The sequence below is a fragment of the Eucalyptus grandis genome, chromosome 3 (genome assembly GCF_016545825.1).
Source record: "Eucalyptus grandis isolate ANBG69807.140 chromosome 3, ASM1654582v1, whole genome shotgun sequence".
Classification (NCBI taxonomy): Eukaryota; Viridiplantae; Streptophyta; class Magnoliopsida; order Myrtales; family Myrtaceae; genus Eucalyptus; species Eucalyptus grandis.
Genome location: NC_052614.1, coordinates 59,393,395 through 59,407,042, shown reverse-complemented (window position 1 = coordinate 59,407,042; position 13,648 = coordinate 59,393,395). Strand labels below are relative to the sequence as shown.

The 13,648-nt window shown below is 39.5% G+C and overlaps 1 protein-coding gene across 2 annotated transcripts; it reads right to left on the bottom strand.

The window, feature by feature from the left end:
* Window positions 1-6,536: 6,536 nt before the first annotated feature.
* LOC104438008 (DEAD-box ATP-dependent RNA helicase 17) lies at window positions 6,537-11,702 on the bottom strand. Of its 2 annotated transcripts, XM_010051067.3 has the most exons (10): window positions 11,539-11,702; window positions 11,348-11,420; window positions 11,135-11,244; window positions 10,785-10,928; window positions 9,952-10,060; window positions 9,488-9,846; window positions 9,334-9,407; window positions 8,583-8,884; window positions 7,903-8,149; window positions 6,537-7,264 (listed from the first exon to the last, which is right to left on the bottom strand). In XM_010051067.3, exons 1-10 carry the CDS (start codon window positions 11,645-11,647, stop codon window positions 7,016-7,018), a joined length of 1,776 nt encoding a protein of 591 aa, XP_010049369.2. In that variant the 5' UTR covers window positions 11,648-11,702; the 3' UTR covers window positions 6,537-7,015. The 2 variants fall into 2 exon arrangements, with proteins under 2 accessions (XP_010049369.2, XP_039166221.1); XM_039310287.1 differs by lacking the exon at window positions 11,539-11,702 and having other exon boundaries at window positions 10,785-10,890; window positions 11,348-11,414.
* Window positions 11,703-13,648: the final 1,946 nt, after the last annotated feature.

Here is a 13,648-nt window from a genome sequence, read left to right as displayed (position 1 = left end):
ACATTACTCTCGGCCATTTAAAAATTTAATTTTTTCCAGTAACGAGGTTGCAGGCTCATTTTAATAAAAATCGGTAGTATTTCTTTTAAAATAAACAAAGAAAAACAAAACGAGAAAGAACCTTTTTTCTTCCTGGTCAAGAGAAAGAAGCTTTAATGGCGGGGAATGTGTATCTTTATCCGTTTCAGTACCCTCCTCCTGGCTAATTAATGAAGACAGGAGGGCAAAAGTGGTTGCATCTCAGCTTCAGCAAGCGATAGATATATGGTGGGCGCTCTACAGCTTTTATTATTATTATTATTATTATTATTATATTCATGTAGTAGTATTATTATTATATTCATTATTATTATTATTATTATTATTATTATTATTATTATTATTATATTCATGTAGTATTATTATTATTATATATGAATCTTATGGCCAAGAGAGAAAAGAGGAAGAACGTCTTTTAGGGTTCAATACACAAACACAAAGCAAAAGTTGATGTTGATAATGGAGTCACTCAAGTCCCCATCCAGGTGATTCAACACAATATTTTGCCCTAAAGGAAGATTTGAGAGCTCTTTTTGCAATATTATAAAGATTGCACATTATCTTTTTTTGCTCCTTGTTTTTTCGCCCCCCTTTTTGTGGGTCCCCCCATCTTTTTTGTTTTGGCAAAGGCAATTCAATTTATTTGCACTATTTCAAAAGGTGGAGTTCAATCAATCAAACTCCTCTCTGCTCTTCTCTCCTTAGTTGGGGATATAAAGATAAAGAGATTTTGGGTGGTGAGTGAATATTCTGCATGTTCTTCTTCATTCTTTTTATTGCTTTCCTCCTATCTTTCCTCTTGATGACTCATGAATGCCATAATTAAGATTCCTTTTGCTCCTTCACATGGACCTCCCTCTCTCTCTCTCTCTCTCAATGATCAATTAAATGTCCAATAGTGCAACCCCTTCCAAGTAATTCAACTCTATCACTTTGGAGGAATCAATCAAGATTGACAAGCTTGTTTTGAGGATAAAGCCAAAAGCTTACTATTATTTAAGGGAGATGGACCCTAGAAGCTTACCTTAGTCCTGGATGATTAGTTTGAGTGCCAACATTACAAATCTCATCTTACTCACCTAACAGAGAAATTGCGGGCTCTCATGTTGTAAGCATTATACAATGGTCATAGATCGGATACCGTAAAAAGAGAAGAGAACCACTACAACTACAAACTAAACATGGCATCTACAATCTATCATGTGCATTCGATCCATCGCATAATGCAAGCGATGTTTGTCCATACATATCAATTTTCTTTTAGGTTCATCGCAATCTTAGCTGAGACAAATTTATGCATTCGATGTTCTTGCAAATGAAAACAAACTCATTCAATTGTGAATCATCACAAGCCCCCTTGCATTTGGCATGAGACATGTTCACCTCTAATGCATTATAACAATTTGAATCTTACATTTTTATGGAATAGATACCCTTTTCAAGCCCTGCATCAATAAAAAAAATGCCAAGAGCACAAGCAAGATCTTAGTGTCTAGTGATAGAATTGGCATATATAAACATCTTTCTATGAAGAGACAAAAGTAAACAGAATATACAATCACACTTCAATATCATGTTATACATACAAGAAAATCATGGGGATATGGAAATTCCACCCAATGATTTCCACCTCCATTGAACTAAGATACAGATTAAATGAATTGAATCCGTGCATTACCCGATGAATTAAACAGGAAGCTCTCTCCCTGAGCATCGAATGAACGCACCCCATGAGTGCGAACTCATTCACACGATCCGGAAAGAGGGACACAGGAGCGAGATTCACGGCGCAGGTGAGTGCTGCAGGGAACCTGCACCTTACACCGTGTCCCATGTACTTTCCGCTTTTGTAAATTATGGAGAAGCCGTAAATATTTAGATATATGATTGCTTCTGTCTCCTAGGGCATTTTAACCCTAAGAGATAATTATAAAATAATAGCACAAAACGAAATGAAATAAAATGAAATGAAACCCATTTTATAATTCTTTATGCAGGGAGCTTCGTGCATATTATTTTATGTATATAACGCCGACAGCTCATGAATTATCAATTATTTGGTCTTTTCTTTGAAGCTCCTCTCCCACGGTTTCCATATATTTGCATGCTATTATTGGCCTTCACGTGGGGCCGTGGTCATAAATTTTGGGGTTTATTTTCGTTTTTTTGCACTATCGAACGACTGTTCTTGTTTGGCAAATTGATTGTAAGTTGAGGCTTGCTGAAGATGTTTTGGAGAGATATGATAGAAGGGAAAGGAGTGTAAAAATAGCATTTTAAAAATTAGAACTTTCAGGAAATTGTAGAAATGTCCAAGAGGGACTCCCTAGGAATTTCGACTTTGAAGAAGTGTCTAGAGAATGATCTTGTTTATATGATGGACAGGACACTATTGAGAATGTCAAAGGAATGCAGGTATTAAATGTTAATTTTAGTAATTTTGTGAGTACTTTCTATACGAAATAAACCCTGGTAAATAGTTAAAAGTAATTTCTTTTTGGTTATGAAAGGCTTGACAAAGACTAAGGAAAAATGATGTCTATGAAGCAGCATTAATCTCATGATCATATGTGCTTGTATTGTCTGAATATTTACAAACTAAATCAATGTTTTCATTTAATAGTTTAAAATTTCAGAATAATTAATGGTAGTTCACAAGACTACGAAAGGACTCAGTTACATGTACTTTTCAATTGATCCATCTATATCATGCAACTATGTTTTTTAACCTTTTATATAGAGTTAAGTACATAAAATTATTTCAATAACTATTCTAGTTGCTTTTTCTCTGCATTCCTATATATGTACCACCATTCAATAGCTTGCATGCATTACGATGATATTAATTGCAAGTGCGTGCCATTAACTTCCTAGCTCACAACAATGTGGTGGCAATAAATGTCATGTGCATCTCAAAGTTTCTGTAAATAAAGCTAAATTATATAACCCTAGACCACACGCGTACGACTATGCAGGTCTAAACTAATGGTTTTGGAAAAATAATATCATGCGAATGGCATTATTTGAGTATAATGTAGCATACATATCAATAATTCTTCTCGACTATAATTTCATGCTACATATCAATGATCCATCCTCTTGCTTCATTATTTCAAACATAATTAATGAGAAAATGATCTTAATAGAGCTAATAGACTTGTGTTAAATAAAATGCGATCGATCCATGACTTGATAAGATCTCCGGCAATAAAAGTATCACAAATAGACATAAAATGACATAATAAACAGAATGAAATATCAATTGATATGCCTCGTATAGTCCACAACTATTCAAAATTTTCAGCTAAGCAATCGAGACTCCATTTATTTCTCAGAAAATAAATAATCTATAATATATTATCCTAAAGATGAATAATGCAAACATTTTTCATTGATAAATTACTTCAAACGATTATATTAAGAATTTTTTTTTCAAAATCATTCCTTTTCCGCAAAATAAATAGTACTATCTAGTCTTTAATTTGACCTCAATTTCGGGTCCACAATGACTATTTTACCCTAGGGAAGAGCATTGACTCGAATGTCTTCATCAACTGATAAGCCTCCAAATTTCTCTAACAAACTTAAAGTTTAGGGACATCAATTTGCACTTTCCGATGTGGAGGAGCCATAATTAGTCACGTTACAAAATTAGGGACAATCATTAATTGGTGTGATAATCACAGCCATCATGGACGATGACGCATGTTTTGGGGCTGCTAATCACTGCCAAAAGAACCTTAGGGAAGACGTCAACGATCTTAATGATGGTGTTAATCCCGTATTAGTGATGGCGCAGCCGAGGCTTTTCTATGCAAGTTGCCAACGCTCTCCCGATCAACAAGAGCGGCTAGATTTCAATAGCTTGGGCGGCAATGAAGCCTTGTCCGTTGGATTTAGGCTGTATAATGTGGAATTTGGTGCTGACCATTTTGTTGAAGTGGATCGAGAAAAGTCAATATTATATTTATATTTATATGTATTATATATTATATAAGCTGTAATTGATGGTTTGGATCTTCTAGTCCTCCATCTGTAGAGGGAAGATAAGTCTAGACCGATCAGTCGGGTCGAGGTGGTTTCTTACCCTTGAAGATCAAGCTAACTTCCAACGACGAAGAAGCCTGTTTAGGAAGGTAAATCTCGAGCCCGCGAATTATCCCCATTAACCTTACGGATTGGATAATGCAAAAGTCAAACCCTAAATGGGTGATGATGCAATGGCGAGAAATCATCCTACATTTGAAGTACCGATACATTCTATTTCCTTGGCGACTAAACCAACCCTGTGAGGTTAACCTCAAAATTTACTAATTTAGTAATTTTTGTTTATCACGAAACCTCTCAAAACTCTTTTCAAATGCTCCATCGTCAAGAAAGTAGTTCAGGAATTGAATGATAATTTGCAAAAGATAAAGCGGAAGGGGAAACGACTTTATATTCCTGTAGCGTGGATAAATTACACATTGCAGAGAGAATCGGACTGATCTCGAACACGCACTGCAAGCCATTATGTAAGATCGATTTGACCCGACTTTGGTCTCACTGAATCAATCGTGCACTTGCGACAAAAAAACCTAACCATTCGTCATTCGATTCGACGTTATCAAATAAAAAAAAAAAAAAAAATACTTACTTTGGCAAAAAGATGCACGTGATCATTTTAAGTATGCGATTCCCTAAATATATAAAGCAGATTTAGAGATATTTCTTTCCTTTATAAGAATTCGATAGTAAGCTTTTTTTTCTTTTTCTTTTTCTACTTTTAGAATTTGCTTGCATGAAATTAAATGATTCCGACAACCGATCCGTAGAGTGGGCCACGACGAATTGGACGACGGGCCTCGTCCTGATTCAGGCACCAGGCCCACCTTGTCAATTTCCGAGCGGCCGGCCGGGGTCCCAACCTCCGGGCTGACGTGGCGGGGCTCCGGACCGCACGGCGGAGCTTATGGCAGCGCGCCGGTCAACGTGTAAGGCGGTCCGCGGTGGCCTTTTCTGTGGGGGCGGGCCCCCCGCCTCATCCGTGCATGTGCATCTGACGTTGACTGCACGACAGGAGGGAACGTTGAATGGCGAAGAGATAGAGATAGAGCGAGAGAGAGAGAGAGAGAGGTACGTTTCTTTCCTTATAGCGACTCGTGGCCAAAAGAGCAAGGAAAAGAGATGGCTATGGCGACGGCGCACCGGCGGGCGTTTGTATTTGCATCGAAAGGGAAGGCCGGCCGAACCTCTGGAGCTTTGAACCCCACAGCCTTCATTGCTTTGCTGTTCGCTAGTCAAAATCTCTCCCCTCTCGACCCATCGGCGGTACGGGACTCTCTGTGAGGTCGCTCTCTAGCAAATGAACTAGTCGTCGTACATGTGAGCATGGTTTTGAGGATAGAACTTGGAACTTAAGAACCGAATCGATAAGAACCCGTCTAGTTTTAGGTTTCAAGGTATCCAGGATAAGTTTCGAATTCCAAAAATTGAGGAACCTGTTTCAACAAGTAAATTATAAATTCTAGATCGGTGAAACCTAAAACTTGGAATTTGTAATTTAGAACTTAGAACAATTTTTTGGGTTTTTATTGATTTATGTCTTCGTGCGATATTGCAATATCTCATAACGTAGAATGTGAAACCATTAGTCTAAGTTAAGCTTTTATTTCATGACTAAAGACTTTTATTTTGTTAATATTTATATTTCGCGTATATTCAAATATAAATTATAATCAATAAATTGTAGTAACAAATGATAATCATTAAAGGGTATAATTCATTGTGATTGTTCAATTAATAATACAATAGAACAATTCTGGATCAGGTTGGGTTGGGTTGGGTTGGGCGGGGCGGGCTGGGGCGGGCCAGGGCGAAAGTTTAGAATGGGGTCATGCCCTTCATTTAACACCGCCCCACGGTCGACGCTGACCGGTACCGATGAGTCTAAATGCTCGATGGATCCGTGCGCCCGGGGGGAATCCTCGTAGGGTCAGACACGGGCTATCCGCATTGCATGTGAGGCAGTTAATGCGTGCATTGTATATGGCTCTCTTCTTAGGTTGAGGTCCCTAACATTTAGGTATGTCATATGGTCTGGCACCTGGTGAGCAGTGTCCTTTCGATTGAGCACCCCACCTCCGTCGTGAGCTAAGAAGAGCAGCGGGAAGGACGTGGCATCGTCTCGCAGCACTAGACGCGATCGGCCGCTGATTCTACAGTAAAGACGACGACGACTGAGAAGACAGCAACGATAAACATATATTCCCACCACGTATGGTGGACCACCGGATTTGATTACTACCAATTGAGAGCCGAAAGCAAGACTAAGTTCTACAGTGCGGTACAGGGATGAGGATTAGACCATCGAATGAGCCCTCTGATTAGTTATGGTCTTAGGATGCTCCTTGCATCAGTCATTCCAGTACCAACTTGGACAAGAACTATCGCAGACGACGACTGCCCAACAGACTAATAATTTACGTGCATGAACAGAGACGAGAAAGCAATTAAGGTAGCGAGAAAGCGAAGGTACGTAATCTGCTGGCAACAGTATACGTGCTCCAGCATCACATTTCAGTTCTTTGAAATTTCTCTTACAGCCAGTAGCACACAAAATGGATGTGACTCTACTTACGCTTAATCTTAAACTCCAGGGCTAGATCATATACCCGGAGCGCAACCTATAAATAATTTTCCCAGCTAAAAAAAAAATAGCTTTTACAGAAAAGAAGTAGCAGCCACTAAGCGAATGTACTTCCCATAACTTCATTTCAAAATTTTGCCTACGGTTAACCATCCATAAACCTATCTCGATCCTTTCTTCTTTCGCAATGAGTATGAAACCCTGAAGCCAAAAGTGAGCTCAGCTTGTGTCATTGAATGGTCACAGAAGACCAGTGAGACCGTCAATTCATCACCAGCATGCCCAAAAATTTCCGAGATCAGGGGCAGTCAGGCTTAAATGTCCACAAGAATGGCTTCTGATCAGTACTCATGTTTTCCTGCTGACCTTCCTCCTTTTGGACAAGCCCTTCAGCCTTTGATCTCGTTTTCTCTTCTTTGCTTGCTTCTGGAATGATTGCCCCACTAAAGATGGCTGTTCTTTCAGGGCAAAGCTCTTTGCAACATGGCCCAGGTGAAGTTTCTTCACCATAAAAATTCTCTTGAGCTCCCCTCGATGGGCTGCAAATGCACGGACCCAAGAGCAATATGCACTCTTGGCAAGTGTATGTATTCTTGCCTGAGGAAGAGATTAGACCACTTAACAGCATGTACAAATAGGATGCCATTCAGCCCAACAAAAGAAAATAACAACACACGACAAAACCAGATGTTGCAAAGGGTTAAGTGATTATCTAGCATGATCAGAAAACCCTAATAAAGAAAGAGTCCGGATATAATAAAGCCATCACTCTCACCCCCTTGGGTTATACAATCAACTATTGCAGCTGAGTGAGATTATGGGTACCCTGTTGTTAGCCCCATTCACCGACATTCTTATACTTATCGCAATAAATTGAATAATGCTACGTGTCCACAATTTTAGAGAAATGAGATGCAAAATTCTTCTCATTATACTATTTTCCTTCAGGTTGATTTTTGATTGATACCTATGTGGCAGTGTGTTCAGTTAACCATAAGGAACGTCAGAAGTCTCAAAAGTTTCGGAAGCGCTTAAACAGGCCATAAAAAGCTAAAAAAATACTAAAGGTACTGCACATCTAGCATAGATCATCTTCCGGTTTCTATATTCTAATCAATACAAACCAAAAGCCACTGCAGAGCATGTCCTCAACATTTTGGCAAAAGAACTGAAAAGCAAGAAAGGGAAGTCCTAGAATCTTAAAATCAAATCATATGAGTGCAGAAGACAAGTACCTTGGCTGAAATAAAGAGCTCAAGTCCCTTTTGCAGAGCTAGCACCCAAGGATGTAAATCCAATAAAACAAAATTCTTGACATGGAGCTTCTGGCCGTACAATGGGAAACTATCCAACACCTTCAACATGGGATATTCTGCCAAACTTACACCATGCTTCTCCAAGTCCTGTAAATAATCCATTTCAGCCGGTTGCAAGAACAAGAGAGCTTCCCCTCTTTCATCTAAACGGGCAGTTCTGCCAACCCTGTCAAATCACTTTCAAGATGGCATCATTCCCACTAAAAGATTTCCAAACATTATTGCTGTAGTTTTATCATCAAGATTTTCTATCCACTGAAACTCATCCCTCCCGAACAAGGTTCACCACTAACGTACTAAAAGGTCCAGCCCGTACATGAAATCAGCTACTTGTCTCGGCCAATCCCGACATGTTTTATGGTGTATTAATTTGCCCCAAAACCAAGTATCAAGTTCAGGAATCGCCAATTTTCGATGCAAATGGGTATTTCACCCGAAATAAGAACAGGCTGTGTGCAGGGCTCAAAGCAGAATGCATTATAGTCTAGGCAGGCAATAGACGATATTAAAGTCCAAAGCCAAAAATGCAGCAATTCGTACAGATGATATAACACTTAAACAAGAAGTATATTGGGGTCTCACAAAAAGCAGAGAGATACCTATGCACATATTCAGTAGCCTCTCCAGGAGAATCGTACTGTATTATACATTTGACTTTTGGGAAATCTAAGCCTCTAGCAGCTACATCCGTAGACACAAGGAGAGCCGATTTCTCTGTCTTAAAGGACTGAAATGTTATTCTTCTATCCTCCTGCTTCATATTGCCATGTAAACGAAATGTTTTGCACCTCAAGAACTTGCTCTTGACTTCCTTTTCTTGTGAATGCGGAGACCACACAAATTCACTGATCAATGTGTAATGGAAGTCTACTGCATCACATGTTGAAAAGAATACCACAATCTGCGAGATGAGCACAAGAATGCAATCTTGTTACCCTCCCATTTTATCATAAGCAGCATAACTCAGAAAAAATATTCAAGAATGATAGATATCTGATGTCAGGAATTTCAGGACAAATTAGTATAAAAAGAAAGTACTAGCAGAAAAAAAAAAAGAGCAAATGCCTTGTCAATAGATTATAGTTGTTGAACATTAGAATACCCAAATTCTTTCTTATTACAATGTTAGAAATCGACAGAAAATTGTCCATTGACTACCATTAACAGAAGGAGTATCCTTTAAACAGCAGGGACATCCATCTTGCAACAAAAACTTCACAACCTTCTACACCAGACACAACTAGAGTATTTGACCAATACCAAGGTGCATATTAGGTATCCAGCAACTCAAATAACAGGCACTGATTAAAATTTCATACAACCAAAGGTGAAGAGAGCATAGAAAATAACCTTATGTGAGGCTTCTCTCTCAAAAAGGTGCTTCAAAATGGACAGAAGTACTGCAAGCCGGGAACCACAAGGTACTGTGGATAGACATTCAGTCAGGACTCCGGCAATAAATATACAATTTGGGAGGTTTCACTAAGAATTTACCAACATATACCTTTCACATATCTCTGAACTAATTGCGACGGAAGATTGTAGTTGCTCGTCAGTGACATTTCTCTTTCACCGGGAAATTCCAATTCTTCATCAATGTCAGATCCTGAAGATCCTACTTTTTGAGGTGATGGATGTAGTTGCAGCTTCTTCTCATCAAGACCAATTAGAACAGGATCTTTTAAGCTAATATTAGCAAGATGATTTACTTTCTCATTTAAGGTGGCAGACAATAGTAAATTTTGCCTCTGAAATCCAGCATCCCTTGAAGCTCCAGTTTTCTCGCCAGTAGAATCACTTTGCTTTGACCCCAGTATGTTTAATATGTCCTCTATTTCTTTCCCAAATCCCAGCTCCAAAATTCTGTGAACAGTCAGGGGCATAGTTATTTCAATAAAATAGGAGCTTCTGATGGAGCATCACGATATTATGATCACAGTGGGCCTCATTAGAGGATTTCATACAAACCTATCTGCTTCATCAAAAACTATCCATTGCAAATTCATACGAACAAATGATGATGTATTCTTCAAGTGATCGAGAAGGCGTCCAGGCGTCGCCACGAGAATGGATATCCCTGAACATGTATAACATTGCTCATGTTAAAATCCTGCGTGACAAGGACAAAAGCAGAAAAAGTCACAACGTAAAAGTAAAAATCATCGTTCTATCAACTGATCCAACCTTCAAATTCAGCTTGGTAAAGAATGACTACCCAATTGAAATACAAGGTATTAGCAATCCAAAATCACCTAATCTAAGTTATCCCATTGAGAGGGAGCATTCCAGTTTTAACTGGAGGAAGTGATCGAAAGTCAACAAAACAAAGCTGTTGGCAGGTCATTCCCAAGCAATTTGAAACTTCTGAAAAGATCAACATACAGAATGCACGTCTTTGAAAATATCCGACCAACAACAAAATGTGCCTGTACAACGTCGTCTTCAACTGCAACACAGTTCAGAGGGTGGAAGCAATAATCATAGCAGTAACTCCTTCTCCAAAGCAAGGCCAGCTATTTTTCTTTCACCAAACTTATATCACCCTAAAGCTTCCAACTTCAGATGCCGCCCAAATTTTCTATTTTTAACTCTAATTTGTCAAACCATTTAGCAGGTTCAGATAAATAATCACAGAATAACAAAAAACTAATGACAGCTGTGAGACAGTAATTTGACAAAGATCAATAAGCCTATCGTTACTCACAGTTCAAGAGGTAGTCTACTTGGCAAAATTAATTGAATTGCAACTGTAGTCTCAGAGGGTCATCAAAATAGCAACAGATACAAGCAAAACTTCTCACCTTTCCGCAGCCTTGCTTTCTCCTTCGACCTGTTTTCACCGCCCATAATATAACCAGGGACAATCCAATGAAACCGGTGCAACAGCTTCTGCAGGATTTCATAAACCTGCAGACATAACTCACGCGTCGGTACAAGTACCAACGCTGTAACCAGGATATCAATATAATCCATGCACCAACTGCATTACCACTAGCAAATAAAATGCCCTAACTCTGAATTGCCACCAATTCACAACTCTTCTCTGCTCTATAATCAATGAGAAAGACCATAGATTTAAAACATTGGCGGCGAATCGTCGCTTCTCAAGCATGCCCAATCGGAATTACAAAATTAGAAAATGAATGCGCACCAAAGGTTCCATCGGACCGTTCGATCCGAGGATCGCGTTTCTGCAAGTGATGAACGATCGGCGCCAAGTACGCGATCGTCTTCCCGGTCCCGGTGGCCGCGCTGACCAACCTGGGGAAAAAAAAAAAAAAATTCCTTCACCGAGTCAAGACGCTAAACCACAGCACCGACGAGAACCGGAAAATACGATACGGCGAGAGGAGCGGAAGCGTACACGTGCCGCCCGGACAGGACGACGGGAATCGTCCGGGCCTGGACGCGAGTCGGCGCTTCGAATCCCAGCCGTTCTGCAAGAGAGAAAAACACAAACCAGACGATTCAAACGTCGCGAAACGGAACACGAACCGCGGCCGCCGGGAGGACGGCGGCCGGAGGAAGCGGGGCGGGGCGGGGCGGGAGGAGAACCTTTGAGCTGGTCGCACAGCGCGGAGTGGAGGCCGAGGCTGGCGAAGGAGCAGTCCGCGAAGATCTCGTCCCTGTCCCCCTTCTTCGAGCTCGATTCCTGCCGCTCCATCGCTGCTTCCTCTGCTTCTCTTCTCTAGGGTTCTTCCCGAGGTTTAAGCGCCATGGCCGAGCGAGATTAGTTAACGGGCGGAGGCGATGAGAGAGGCTTCCTAAAACGACGTCGTATAAAGTGGGAGTCCCGGGCCGCTGTCGTTTTGGGCTGCGAGCCCAACGCCAGTTTTTATGTGGCCCGCCGGTGTTGCCGGGCCAGGCCCAGGATGCTTCAAACGTCCAGTTTCTCTTGATGTAGCTGGACGACAATATGCAATTGGTGATGGTATTCCATGATATTCGGTGAACACTTTCTTGGTTTTGGAAGAGTAGGAAGGTCTCAAAATGTATGCTCTTTTTCCCAATTGTGGATTTACTTGACCACCCAAAATTTATCTCATGGATTGTATCTAATGAGAGCTCTCTTTTTGTCCTTTTTTTTTTTTTTTCTCCCTAAAATATCATGTCTCTAATAATCATGGTAGGCAGCAAGTAAGGGTGCCTTTGACAAAATTTCTAGAATATAAATCAATTTCTATTCCGATAAGTTTTAAATAAAGAAACACGTTTAATAATGACTCAACATTTCTGTTTATAGAACAAAATTTTGTTTTATAACGAATAAACTTTTTTATTTCCAAGGGGGCGTATGATGGCAAAACGTGGCTAGTGTCCCACAAACGACAAGTGGGCAACGAGTGTAATGAGAGTAAACAATAAAAAAAGTTTTCATTTCTCATTTTTATTCCAAAAAGGAACAGCTAAAAATTTTAGCTTTTGATTTCTGATCTAAATCCATTTATGAAATAAAAATCTATTTCATAAATAAAATAAATAAATAATTGTGAAATTTATTCTGAATAATAGAAAAACAAAAGATAGAGAAATAAAAATTTTTTATGCATGCTCTATGACGGAAATGCAAGAAAAAGGAGAAAATTCTCTGTATATTCATTGATTTGTATACAAGTACATTAATACATTTATAGTGCAAGAATGAAAGAGAAGAAAAGGAAATCATATACAAAGAATTATAAATTTCCTATTTACTAAAACTATCACATATTCACAATCCACGATCACAATCTTCAACTGTATCTCCAACACTCTAAACATCCCATCAAAATGGTTTCCATCCATCATTTGCAATTAGCCTAGGGCATAAATTGCCCCAAAACAAACCTTCTGGCCCAAAGACTCAGTGTCGCTTTTCTCTAAGTTACATCCAGTAATCCAGTTGTTTCTATCTTTTCTTACCTAGACCTAATAGGTTCTTTTGACCAGTAAAGGGTATGAAGATACATCTGGTTTCGGTAATTCCTATGCATTACCATAAGAGTTCAACACCCACGACAGAGCGTTTGATTTTGAGCCATAACTATTGTCATTTTGAGCAAACCTGTCAGTGTGCTAGTGAAAGTAGACCCAGAGATATCTAATGTTATGTCACGCAGTCGAATGTACGCCATAGGGAACCAAGGCTTTCGAAGCTTAGGAGCGACTGAGATTTCGAACCTATGATCAAGGGGATCACAAATCACTTGGAGGATATGTCGCAGAAATGTAACGTAGACGAAGCCCAGAGGGCCAGCACTCTTTAAAATTTTGATTATTAATACTATGCTTACACCATGCCCATGGTGACTTATAGGGGAAAGCAAAATGCTTTCAACAAGCCTTTCAATTCTGGCTATATAGGGATACTACCTATTTCCTCCAAAAATAATTTACTAAAATAAATGCCAAAGTTTCTTCTTCTTCTTTTTTTGGGTTAGTAATGCCAAAGTTTAATTTATGGGTGAATTGTACAAGAAGCGACCAAACAACACATGTTATTCAAACGTCTCGAATAATCTTATCAAATCACGCTTCGAATCATAGGTGTACTCTAACGACCATTTAGCAAGATGCTCAGCACTATTCATGTGCAAACGAATGACATTACTCGTTGGTCATCGGAACCAGAAGACAGGTCGAATGAACAAACAAGACATTACCGTGCATTTTGAGAGTACGCTCT

Bases quoted from the DNA above. Each gene is read 5' to 3' on its own strand.
- LOC104438008 (XM_010051067.3), bottom strand. From the start codon at position 11,647: ATGGAGCGGCAGGAATCGAGCTCGAAGAAGGGGGACAGGGACGAGATC. The intron at 11,421-11,538 runs GTTCTCCTCCCG...TCTCTCTTGCAG, and splicing joins GCTGTGCGACCAGCTCAAAG to AACGGCTGGGATTCGAAGCG. The intron at 9,847-9,951 runs GTTTGTATGAAA...GACTGTTCACAG, and splicing joins GTTTTTGATGAAGCAGATAG to AATTTTGGAGCTGGGATTTG.